The sequence below is a fragment of the Malaclemys terrapin genome, chromosome 1 (assembly GCF_027887155.1).
Source record: "Malaclemys terrapin pileata isolate rMalTer1 chromosome 1, rMalTer1.hap1, whole genome shotgun sequence".
Lineage (NCBI taxonomy): Eukaryota > Metazoa > Chordata > Testudines > Emydidae > Malaclemys > Malaclemys terrapin.
Window position 1 is genome coordinate 262,436,822 of NC_071505.1, and position 13,431 is coordinate 262,450,252.

Sequence of the window (13,431 nt, forward strand, 5' to 3'; positions counted from 1 at the left end):
TATTCTCAGTTTGCCCTTTGCAGTTATAAGCTTCCCTTAAAACTAACAGTGGGCAGTTATGAATCACAAGCCTTGTGATTATAGATAGTTCTGCTTTTGTACTTTTCCTTCACCCTGCCTTCAAAAATCCCCTTTCTCCAAAACCCGCTTATTCCAGTTAACTTGACTAATGATCAGGTCTGAACCAAAGTTCAGGCCCGAGCCAACCAAAGTTTAGGCCTTAGCAATTTTTCCACTACAATCCCCCCTTTGATGCCTATTCGGCATCATCTTGGCCTAAACTTCCATATTCACGAGCTCTGTAATTTCCTCCTCTTCCTTTTCCCTTTTCTCATCTCAACTTTTATCATAAATTTCATTAACAATAATTAATGCCACCGGCTCCCTTGCATTGGGCCTAGCAGAAAAATTACAAGCACAGCAATATCCCTTACAACAGCAATAGCAGAGGCACAATCCTAAAGCAAGCAATCCTAATACAGCAGTCAATCCACCTACTGCAACAATATAGTGGGGTTCACGCATAATTTTAGTTACTGCACACAGCACATCTTGACTAGTACACAAAGAAGACAGTCTATAGGCTGTCTGAAAGGCACCTTTTCCTACCTGATATATGTTTTTAAGGATGTGAATTTGTCCCTGTAAATCAGAAAATTTTTGAACCTCTGGTAACAATGAAAGCAGATTCTGGAAGCGGTCAGGCACTAAGGTCGTCCAGTTAAAGGGCATTTGATACCTGAGGGTTGATTGCAACTTTTTAGCCGCAGGCCAATAGATAACATGGTTGCCTGCGGTTGTGGGGAGGTTAAAACTGGCAACATGTATGATATGGACCGAAACATATACACAACTGTTATTAGCCTGGAAGAGCATCTCTCCTTGTAGGAGAGTTCCTTGTCCCATGCCCTCCCAACACTCGTAGACAGTAACAATTTCCCCTGGTTTGAGTTTATGTACACATTGAAGCTGTGGGGGTTCCAGTGGCCAAAACGTCCATTGGTTTCCTATCTTGATCCAAATATTGGGTGTTATTTCAAGAGCACTGACTATAAATCAGCTAGGCATACCAGGTGACTTGATTTCCCAAATGTCTCGGTGAATCACCCAATCCCATATGCATCCTCCCCATGGACCCGGCAGGATTCAGTAACAGGTCCGTATGCTTGGAAGGAGCACTGTGACTGTACACACCGCCACCCAGAAAACCTCCAATATGTCTCCATGGCCACAGATTAGATGGTACTCCTGAGGTATCTGTAAGGGCAGTGGGCCAGGCCTGGTGCTCGAAATCATTCCAAATGGCCGTCAGCTGGTCATTCAAGAAATCCTGAACTTCTGAGCATGCCAAGTCCCACTGCAATGCCTTCCCAGCCTCAGGGACGTTCAGTACCACTTCTGTCAGCAACCTCTGAGTTATAGAGCTAAGGGCGGAAATAATATGCAATTCACCAACCCCAGCCTGAACCTGAGTTAGCTGTGCTCCTGTAATAAAACCAGTGGCCTTTTCCAATTGACCTAACTTTTCCTCATGTTGTTGATCTTTGTGGATATTACAAATTGCAGCTGCACTACTGGCCCCATCCCACAGATATTCAGTTAAATCTCTTTTCTTTTTAGAAGAAACCCAAGCCTTTGTTGAGCTACTTTGAGGACAGCCCCTTTTGAGCAATTTTAATATATAGCGATGACCTGAAAACTAGATAAGGGCAACATGAATCTGATGGTCCCCAATGTGGCATTAATTATGGTCCATCAGTATCCTAACTCATCTCTTTTCAGGGGTGTTTTATTCCACATTTGCTGGTCTGTTACCTTTATATATTTTCATGAGGCATTGACATTAAGAGCATAGGAAGGGGCATATTGCAACAGAATACAGGTCACATTAGTGGTCACGCGGATTATTTGAGTACAGGTAAAATTCCTAGTGACAGAACAGAGTCTTTGGGTATATATTTGACCATCTACTAGTTGGGTGATTAAACAACAAAAGAGACCCTTCCCAATTACTGTTTTACAAATTCCGGGAATGGTCATCATATCTACTCCTCTATAAAATCCAATAATTTTAAGTTCCGATTTCTGGGGCTCATTGGTAGTAATGTCAAACATTTCTATTTCCACTATTCCATCTGTTTTCCATTCGATGGTTCGTTCATAAGACCTATTTTGAACGGAAAAAAATAAATTTCTTTAACAAAACTCTAACAGGTCACTGAGATGGGAGGGTTTTGCCCAGTGGATTTCGGTAGAATACACAGGCCTATTGGTGTTTGGGTAAACCACAGGGATGGGGGCAACAGTGGGAGGAATGCTTGAGGCAGTGAGGAGCTTTTGGTATTCATTAACTGGAAGCCAATTAGGGAGGGCAGTACATGCTGATGGTACTTGTCCAAAAACGCAGGGTGCAGCCTGGTCCAAGTATACTGGAGCCCTTGATAGGTGAAAGCAAACAAATACTGACTATCTTCATGTAAAGGGATAGAAAAGAAAGCTGACCAAAGATCAACAACAGTAAAATAAGTGGCGGAAGAGGGAATACAGGAGATAATGGTCGCAGGATTAGGGACAATGGGGAAAACAGGGAGAACGGCTGCATTGACAGCACGGAGTTCTTGGACAAAGAGCCAAGTCTCCTTGCCTGATTTCTTGACCGGTAGAATGGGGGTGTTACATTCACTGGTTGTCGGTCTCACAACCCCTTGTTGAATCAAGGAGTCAATTACTGGCTGAATTCCTTCTTCGGCTTGCTTTGAAAGAGGATACTGCTGAACCCTGGGAAGAGGCTTTGCTGGGTTTAGATGATCTTAACAGGTTGGGCAGTCCCAATGCGCCCGACCTGGTTAGCGTGGTCTGACCACAATGAGGGGGGAAACTTTAGCCAGCAATTCCTGTTGCAACAAGGAATGGCAGGGGTCCAATCCCCCATTTGGAGTGTCTTCCTGTAAGACCGCCAGAACCTCATTGTGGCCCAGGTCAGGAACATCCAAATATACCCCATCTGGGGAGCAACAGATGGTACAGTTTAATTTACACAGCAAATCCTTTCCCAAAAGGTTAACAGGCGAACAAGGACTGAGGAGGAAGGCATGATGGTCTGATAGAGGACCGACAGAGACAGACAGAGGTGAAGAGACAGGATAGGGAATGGGAGTGTTGCCTACCCCTACTGCATTTACAATTTCAGACGTTAGAGGGAGAGAGGGGAAGTCATTGGTGTGGAGAGTAGATCGCGAAGGGCCCATATCCACCAAGAAGAGGGTGGGCATACCATCTATAACACAAGTTACATATGGTCCAGATTGGTCCAAGGATACAAGTGAAGCAATGATGTTACTGGTCTTCTGGCTATCCTAGCACTTTTGAGGAAAGGGGGCTGGCGGTGGAGCAGCGGGGTAAACAGGTTGATTAATACGATTGGGCATGCATTTTTCCAGTGTCCTTCCTGTTTACAATACTGGCATGCTGTACTAAAGTTTTGGAAAGGAGTTCGGGTGGGACCTTGGTTAGATTTTCCTCCTCTTCCCCGCCGCTTATGGCCATTATAGGTTTCTTGTATATTGTGAATCTGGAGGACCATTAACTTGGTCTCAGTATCATCCTTCTTTTTCTCTAATTGGCGGTAATAATGTTGGGCTACTGCCAAAATCTCGGTCAGGGTCTTTCCCTCCCAGTCTACCGTGCTCACTTTTACTTGGTCCCCTAGTTTTGGAAGGAGTCCTTGAACAAAGGCAGCTACCATTGCTTGTTCGGCATTTTTTTCTGCATTCTTTATACCAGAATGCCTTTCAAACACTTCTTTGATATGCTGCATATAATCAGCAGAATTTTCCCCTTTATTCTGTCTACAGCTATTAATTTTGGTCCAGTCTGGTTTTGGTGGGCATACAGTGAGGACTACATTTATCAGATTGTTACGATGTGTATCTAAATCGGTTGGACTGAGATTAATGCCAACATCGGGATCTGTAGGCCAACCAGCCTCGTGGAAAAGGTGGTTTAATGTTTCTCTGGGTAATAAAGACATTGCTCTCAGGAGTTGGTTTATGTCTGCCCTGGTGGGATTAAAACACTGGATAACCATCTTTAGTTGCTCCTGAAATTTAACGGGATCTTCTCTTATTTTGGGAAATTTATCGACTAGGTTATACAAATCCGACGGAGCCCATGGTGCATGTACAATCACCGTAGTTCCTTCACCCTGGCAGCCTATCCCTGGGAGTTGGCGAAGGGGAAGAAGAAGGTTCTCCTCTGGGTTTTTTTAAAGCCTCCTGTATCCTCTTAAGGGTTCCCTGAAATCTAGTGTGTTTCGCTGGTGGCGAATTTTTAAACTCGGGGGACTTTACGAGTTCCTTTATAATTTCAAAATGGTCAGACAAGTCTCTTAACTCTGAATCTGAGCATTCAGTTAACTCTGCTATTAACCCTTCCGCCTGCCTAGACCAATCATCAATGGGGTCTGACCGAACCTCTGGGGAACCTGCAGTCAAGGAAGAAGATGGGGAGGGTGTGGATGTTGACCCTTGGAATTGCCAGGTCTGCGTTGGGGCCGACACAGCTGAGGCTGTAGGAGAGGGCTGGGGTCAGGACCCCCGGGCAGCCTCAGGATCAGCTGGATAATCCGGGGGCCGTTCCCCTAGTCGGCCAGCCTCCTCTGCAGCCCTTTTAGCGGGTGGTGGAGGGAGAGGCCATTGTCGGCTTTCTACAGAAAGATCTATGAGATCCGCGAACGGGGTAGCCCTACAGGGTAGTTGGGGCATAGAAGGGTAGAGGGGGGCTTGCTGACCAGCAGGACCATGGCCTATTGTCAATTTTTCTTGTGTCTCCTTTAATTGGGTTTTAAGTTTTTCTTGGGAGTCTCTAAGACTCCTCACCTGAGATTCATGGCGCTGTTTTTCAGTTTCCCCGTACCAATCGAAATAGGCATCGAACTGGCCTTGACGAACTTTATTAGCCACAAGTGCACCTCTCAGGTGCACGATCCTATCAAGGTCAAAGCTCCTCTCCAGGGGAAACTGTAGTTCTGGGTCATCCCCAGTATACCAATTCCATTTATTTAGGAACTTACAAGTAAAAGGACTATAACTGGTATACATATAGAACGCGGGTGTGCCTTTTGGTGGGATGATCATTCCCTTCGACCCACTGGCCCCCATAACATATAGATAATATATACACAAACAGACAGACAGACAAGACAAAACAAAAGGAACCAGAACCAGGTGTGCCCTTTTGGCGAGACAGTGATCCCACACCGCCACCCTTGTTTACAGCTTTCCCGATGAGACGAAGATCACTTTAGAGTCTTCGGCCTTCCAGTATCCTGACTTTCCTGACAGGGTGGCGCTCCCGTTGAGCCCACCGCCCCAGGACCCGACATGTTCACACAGGTCTTTCATACAAGAAAGGTTTGTTTAGGTGCATCCACAACTGCCTTCACCCCCATCCAGCAAAGAGTGTCGGCTAATCTCAAAGAGAACAGCGGCCCTTGCTCTGTTGCTTTGGGTGGGGGTTTTTGGCCTAGTCAGTGGCTCTTCGGGCCGCCTTTTACTGGCGGAGGAGGGGAACCAGAGGGAAAGAGGGTGAGGAAGCCAGATCATTCACAGATGGTAAGGGATGGGGTCACACACTCCTAGACCTGCACAGGCCCCTCGCCAGTCATGCCATGCAGAAGGTCATTATACTGGTCAGGGTCCTTTATGACCCACTAAGGTGGGCCGGAGGACTTGCATTTGAGGTACCTCTGGTCACGAGCCCCTCAGGACTTTGCACAAGACTCGGGGCGTCTTCCTGCGACCCTCACTCACACCGGTCTAGTGACCTTCACTTTCACACTGGCACACAAAAACAGGTCTATCTGCAACCCACCTAGTGGCTCTTCCCAGGGAACCAGAACCAGAATCAGACAAAACCAAGTAAACAGAAAAAGACAAAACAGAAGATCGTCAGGCGTGTCTGTCAGCAAAAGGATCAGATCCAGCATACCACTCACCCAACCCTGAGCCTACAGGTAGATCCTCCACCAGAAACCCATGATAGAGATTTCAAAAGGTCTCTTACCTTTCAGATGAGCCCTGGGTCTGGTGGGAGATTGCCCACGGTCCTCCGGTCTGGGAGAGTCTACTGTGGATCCCAGACGAGCCCCCAAATTGTCGTGGGGAAAAAAAGACCACGCATTGTGTTTGGTTCAGAATCGCCTGAGGCCCCTCTATTCTCGAGCATGAAACAGGGAGTACCAGTGAACTGGCAGTTTTCCCCGTGAATACAGATTTTTGAATAGCTTATATAGCAAAAAAACCACAATTAGTAATACATACTTTCTTATCAACATTATTGCCATATTTGGAATACATTTTCCATAAAAAGGAATATAGCATAGCAAGCTTTCCTGTTATTCTCAGTTTGCGCTTTGTGGTTATAAGCTTCCCCTAAAACTAACAGTGGGCATTTATGAATCACAAGCCTTGTGATTATAGATAGCTCTGCTTTTGTACTTTTCCTTCACCCTGCCTTCAAAAATCCCCTTTCTCCAAAACCCCCTTCTTCCAGTTAACTTGACGAATGCTCAGGTCTGAACCAAAGTTCAGGCCTGAGCCAACCAAATTTAACCCTGAGCAATTTTTCCACTACACATGTTAAGAAGATCAGAGAACCAAACCAGCTTGGGCCATGATGAGGCTATCATTATCATTAGGGCTGCATCTTGCCTGATCTTCCTGAGGATTCTCAGTTTCCAAGGCATTGGAGGGTAGACATACATGATTGCCGGTGACCAAAGGGATCAGAAACGTGCCCAACAGAGAGCAGAATCTGTGGCATTTCTTGTTATGGTTCGATACAACCAGGTCCAATCCAGAGTCTTGCACATGCACTGGTGCAACAATCCGACAACTGTGATAAAGTTCCTCCTCTATCTTGGTGGGTCCTGCACGTATTGGCGGATTTTCTTGCCTCAGAGATTCACCATGTGGGTTGGGGAACAGCCCAGAGACCTTCCCCTCTGGAAGACCCCACAGTCCAGGTCAATTGGGAGGTTTGGGGGGAACCCGGGCCCGCCCTCTACTACGGGTTCCAGCCCAGGGCCCTGTGGACTGCAGCTGTCTATAGTGTCTCCTGTAACAGCTGCAGGACAGCTACAACTCCCTGGGCTACTTCCCCATGGCCTCCTCCAAACACCTTCCTTATTCTCACCACAGAACCTTCCTCCTGGTGTCTGATAATGCTTGTGCTCCTCAGTCCTCCAGCAGCACACCCTCTCACTCTCAGCTCCTTGTGCCTCTTGCTCCCAGCTCCTCACACTCACACCACAAACTGAAGTGAGCTCCTTTTAAAACCCAGGTGCCCTGATTAGCCTGCCTTAATTGATTCTAGCAGCTTCTTCTTAATTGGCTGCAGATGTCCTAATTAGCCTGCCTGCCTTAACTGGTTCTAGCAGGTTCCTGATTACTCTAGTGCAGCCCCTGCTCTGGTCATTCAAACAACAGAAAACTACTCATCCAGTGACCAGTATATTTGCCCTCTACCAGACTCCTGTACCCCACTGGTCTGGGTCTGTCACATATCCCTCCCCCCTGCTCAACGCCATGGGGTTGCGCAGCTTGGGACACCAGACAATGCACACGTGACAAGCCATCGGCGTTGCCATGATGGCTCCCTGCTCTGTGTTGCACACGGAACTGGAAAGGTTGGAGGGATAAAAACCATCTGGTCACCCTTGTGTTCTTCTCCTTGTTCCGCTGCATTCATTGAAGAGGGGCAGGGTCGGTCACGAGGACAAACCTGCGCCCGAGCAGGTAATAGCACAATGTTTCCATGGCCCATTTTACAGCGAGGCATTCTCTCTCCACCACTGCATATTTTTGTTCCCTTGCAAGGGGTTTCCGACTGAGGTATAGAATTGGGCGTTCCTCCTCCCCGACCATCTGTGATAGAACGGCCCCCAACCCTACTTCCAATGCATCCGTCTGCAGGATAAACTCCTTGGTGAAATCAGGGGCCATCAGTACGGGGTTACTGCAGAGGGCAGTCCGTATGTCTGTGAATGCTTCCTCTGCTGCGTCAGACCATCTCACCAGATCAGGTCCACGGGCTTTCACTAGGTCTGTCAGGGGGCTTGCCCTTGTGGCAAAGTGGGGGATAAATCGTCGGTAATACCCCACCACACCTAGGAATGCCCGGACTTGTTTCTTGCGACTTGGTCGGGGCCAATTTTGCATGGCCTCTAACTTGTTCATTTGGGGTTTTACCAAACCTTTTCCCACAATGTAGCCAAGATATTTGGCCTCTGTAAACCCTACAGCGCACTTGGCAGGGTTTGCTGTAAGGCCAGCTCACCTGAAGGTATCGAGGATTGCCTCCACCTTCTCCAGGTGGGTTTCCCAGTCTGGGGTATGAATGACCACATCGTACAAGTAGGCAGCAGCATAACTGTTATGCGGGCGTAATAGCTTGTCCATGAGGCGCTGAAAGGTAGTGGGGGCCCCATGTAGTCCAAAAGGGAGGACAGTATATTGAAAAAGACCCTCTGGTGTAGAGAACACAGTTTTTTCCTTTGCGTCTTCTGCAAGGGGAATCTGCCAGTACCCCTTTGTCAAGTCTAGGGTAGTTAAGTACCGGGCATTACCCAGACGGTCCACTAGCTCATCTATGCGAGATATGGGGTATGCGTCGAACTGGGATACTTCGTTTAGTCACCGGAAGTCGTTGCAAAATCTTGTGGTGCCATCAGGGTTGGGCACCAGCAAGATTGGGCTGGACCACTGACTGTGGGATTCTTCGATGATCCCCAACTCCAGCATTTTTTTTACTTCTGCTTTTATTTCCTCCCTTTTTGCCGCTGGCACCCGATAGGGCCTCACTGTTACTCTGGCCCCAGGGTTCGTGACGATGTGGTGATATGTCTCGGTTGTTCGACCCGGTTTTGTCGAGAACACATCTTGGTTCCGGAAGATCATCTCAGACACCTCGTTCTTCTGATCTGGTGTTAAATCGGGAGACACTCTCACCTGTTTGGAAGGCTTGTTTTCCTGGGTTAGGTCTTTTTGGACCGTTGTGCATGCCTCTTGTGCATGCCAGGGTTTCAGAAGGTTAACGTGATAAATCTGTTCTTGTTTTCTGCGTCCTGGCTGCTGCACCTGGTTACTTCCCCCACGGGTTCAACCACCTCATAGGACCCCTGCCATTGGGCCAGAAGCTTGCTTTCTGCCGTGGGTACCAACACCATAACCCAATCCCCTGGTTGGAACTGTCGCACTTTTGCCTGGTGATTGTAATGGGTTCGCTGGGCCTCCTGTGCCTTCTCCAAATGTTCCCGTACAATAGGGGTAACCCGGGCTATCCGGTCTCGCATCTGCATTACATGCTCTATTATATTTCTCTCCTCATTGGGTTCCTCTTCCCAGATCTCTTTGGCGATATCTAGTATGCCAGGGGGATGATGCCCGTATAATAACTCGAAGGGGGAAAACCCAGTTGAGGGCTGAGGTACCTCCCAGATAGCGAACATAAGGTAGGGTAGTAGGGTCTCCCAATCCTTCCCGTCCCGACTTACCACCTTCCTTATTATAGCCTTGAGGGTTCGGTTAAACCGTTCTACCAACCCATCAGTCTGTGGATGGTAGACCGAAGTTCTCAGGGTATGTATATGGAGCAGCGTACAGAGGTCCTTCATTAGCTTCGACATAAATGGGGTTCCTTGGTCGGTTAATATCTCCTTCGGTAGCCCCATTCGGGCAAAGATCCCCACCAGCTCTTTGGCTATAGTTTTAGAGGTCGTGTTCCGCAGGGGGACGGCTTCTGGGTAGCGAGTAGCATAGTCCAAAACAACAAGTATATATTGGTGGCCCCGAGCCGTCTTCTCCAGGGGTCCCACAAGGTCCATGGCTATTTGCTCGAAGGGGACCTCTATGATGGGAAGGGGTACTAAAGGTGCCCTCAAGTGGGGACGGGGACTGTGCAGCTGACACTCTGGGCAGGAGGCACAGTACCTCCGCACTTCTTCATGTACTCCGGGCCAGAAGAACCGTCGTAGGACTCGTGCCAGGGTCTTCTCTACCCCCAAATGCCCCCCAAAAAGATGACTGTGAGCAAGACTTAATACAGCATTCTGGTGTTTTTGAGGTACTAGGATCTGCTGTACCTTCTGCCCCTGTACTGGTGCAACCCGGTATAAGAGATCCTTCTTCATTATGAAGTAGGGTCCTGGTCCCTGGGTTTTCCCTTCCACGGGGACCCCATCTATTTCAGTCATCTCCTTCCTAATGTTGTCATACCTTAGGTCTTCTGCCTGGTCCCGTCCAAAATTTCCTCTCCTGGGGCTAATCTGCCCAAGATCTAAGGGCCCAGTCTCTGTTGCCTCTACTGGTTCAGAAGCATTGGGGTGGGGGTCAGACTCAGGTCCTTCTCCCTCCTGCGTGGCCTCCTGTTCAGCTGCACAGGTCCACCTACCTACAAAAGCGACCCTCTGGCTTTGGGTCAGTATTCGGGTTCCCAAGGCCTTAGCTGCCCTTCTTTCCCTTTTTGTCTTTCTACCCTGTCTGGGAGTGGAGAACAAATCTGGGGATATTTCAGAGAAGATTGGGGGTTGACAGTCTGCTGTGGATGCCTCACCAATTTTAGGGTCCCCTTCTTTCTCCAATCCCCCTACTGGGAGTAAATTTAGGGGCTACACCTGCTCTACCTCAGTAGTGTTTCCTTGGATCTCGATTTTTACTGGGATGGTGGGGTAGTAACTAACTGTCCCATGGACACATGTTATCCCCGTATGTTTAGCCTGCAGCAGCTGACTACGCTTCACGAGCTTCCCCGAGACAAGCATGATAGCACTTCCCGAATCAACCAGTGCCGTGGTCCCTACCCCATTTAGTTTCACTGGTCTGGTATACATATGTGGGGTTAGTGAGACCCCCACAAGGTGGATTAGGGAGCATGGATCTGCCCAGTTCCCCAGGTTACACTGCATAGGCTCCTCAGCATTGGGACACTGTGCAACTATGTGTCCCCACTCCCCGCAGGCATAACATCGGTATGGAGCCCTAGGCGTTCCCCGGTCCCTTGGTTTTGGCAGTCTAACATCACGATCCTCTTTTCCCTCAGTGCTCCGACTCTTTGTGACCTCTGATGGGCCTTCAGCCTCTTTCTTTTTCCACCTGGGCCCTCCTGGTGGCCCAGTCACCCAAACTTTAGGGCTTGGTGCTGCTAGTTTAACCCGGGGTGCCTCTTCCTTAATTGGTCGGGTCAGCTCCCTCGCTGTCCTTCGCCTCTCTACCAGGGCGACAACCTCGTCACAGGTGGAGAGTTCGTTCTGGCTTAATGACAAGCTGGAGACGTGGGCTGGCACTCAGACCAAGAACATGGCGACCTACGGCTCTGTCTTGGCTCCGGAGACCATTGGCGCTCTCCTAACTTGTGCAGGGCCTTGCCAGTGGGCTTGCCCTCACGGGAAGCCAAAGCTGGTTCCTTTGCCGCACGCGGTATCGGATGTGGTGGAGGTGCTTTCAGTTCTCTTGGCACCGGGCCCTCAGAGGGGGTCGGCTGAGACATTGGCCTAGGCCCCTTACCGCTCCCTGGAGTTGGTGGGAGGTATTTATGGGGGAAGAACTCCCCACAGCGGAGCTCTTTAGTGGATACTTTAGTGGGCGTGAGGCCCGAGCAGGGTCCTTTGCCCAAAGCTCCTTGATCAGGCTTCGCCGATGTCGCCTTCTTAGTCCTTTTCTTCGGTACCGGCGGCGGGATTGGTGCCGGGAGGACCCTGGTGCTGGAGGTGTGCTATGCACTGAAGTTGAAGAGCTGGGTGCTGGATCGGGCTGCTCCATCTCTGGAGCTAGGCGCAAGGCAGCCTGCATCAGGAGTGCCCTGAGGCGCATGTTGCGCTCTCTGTGTCCCTGAGGATGAAAGTTCTGGATGACAACACTCCTTTATATGGGTTTCCCCGAGGCACTGAGACAACTCTCATGCAGGTCACTAACAAGCACAGGCCTGTTACACGATGAGCAGGGCTTGAAACCCAGAGAGCGGGGCATGTCCTCCCGGGGGCAAAGTCCCTGCTAGGACACTATCAAACTAAACACTTAACGGGTACTTAACCACTAATTAACAACGATTTAAACTATTTACAGGTAAACCGCAAGGCTAAACTAGACAAAAAACTGCTGACCACTTGCAAAGCAAGGGACAGAGTCACTCCAACTGACCACCATGGGCGGTAAGAAGGAACTGAGAGGGTGCAGGGCCAGCGGCACCTGATATACCGTGCCATGAGCACGGCACTCCAGAGGGCACCACAGCTGGTCCTACGGGTATTGCTAAGGCAAAAGTCTCCACCAGCCGTGCATGTGGGCATGTGCACACCTACAATGGAATCGACATGAGCAAGCACTCAAAGAATTACTGAAAAATACTGTTAAACAGTGAAGTACACAAACACACAAAAATTAGCCAATGTTGAGTCAACTCATTGCCACGACAGACTTTCATATCATATGTCTGAACTTTTGTTTTAAGCTCAAAAAACAGCTATTTTACAAACGAAGAAGTTTAATTGTAAATGAAGTCAACTCACTTTAATTTGCCAAAGAGAAATCCCTGGACTTCACCTTCCTCATCATCTTCCTCTTCCGTTGTGTCATTTGTGGCTGAACACATGGAACACACATAAAACACAAAACAAGAAAATTACTGTGACGTTGCACTCCATACGATTTTATGAAAATATGCTAATGAGTGTGAATATAATGTAACTGGAATATGCTTCATGCAAAAGGTCTCTTGTAAGGTATCATTAGAAAGCTTATAATCTACTGAGTGTATTCATCCTATTTGTATAAATGTATCATTCTTATATCTGACACTAGAAATATGAAATATAACTCAGACATACATATATATTATATATATATATATATATATACACACACATACATACATACATACATATACACACACACACATACATACATACATATATATATACACACACACACACACACACCGAGTTGTAATTATGCAGTGTGGGCCATTAATGGTGGTTTGGAATCTTGATGGCTCCCATCAACTAGGACAACTGGTTGTAAATGGCTCTGTTTACTTGCAAGCCTTCCTGGGAGTGAGGCCAGGAAGAATGAAGGAGGCTTGGGGTTTCACAGGACATGTGACCATGTCACTTGGTACTGGAATCCATCTTAAACCTGGTGCTTTTCCATTTAGAAGGAGAGGTGGGGACCCAGAGAGATAAAAGATTCCCACCTTGTGTCAAAGCTATATAAGAGGGTGGAACAGATCCAAGGAGGTTCCAGTCATGAGAAATCCCCTAGTTACCACCTGAGCTGGAGCTAACAAGAACTGTAGCAGGGGAAAGGATTGGGCCCATACTAGGAAGGAGTCCAGTCTGTGGAAGAAGCTTATTGTAACATCTCTGAGGGTGATATTTTA

The 13,431-nt window shown here is 48.3% G+C and overlaps 1 protein-coding gene across 1 annotated transcript in view; it reads right to left on the reverse strand.

The window, feature by feature from the left end:
• UGGT2 (UDP-glucose glycoprotein glucosyltransferase 2) overlaps positions 1–13,431 on the reverse strand; it is a 273,428-nt gene that overhangs the window by 234,512 nt on the left and 25,485 nt on the right. The window contains exon 7 of the mRNA XM_054012252.1: positions 12,563–12,635. Coding sequence (XP_053868227.1) covers positions 12,563–12,635 — 73 coding nt within the window. The remainder of the gene's footprint in view (positions 1–12,562; positions 12,636–13,431) is intronic.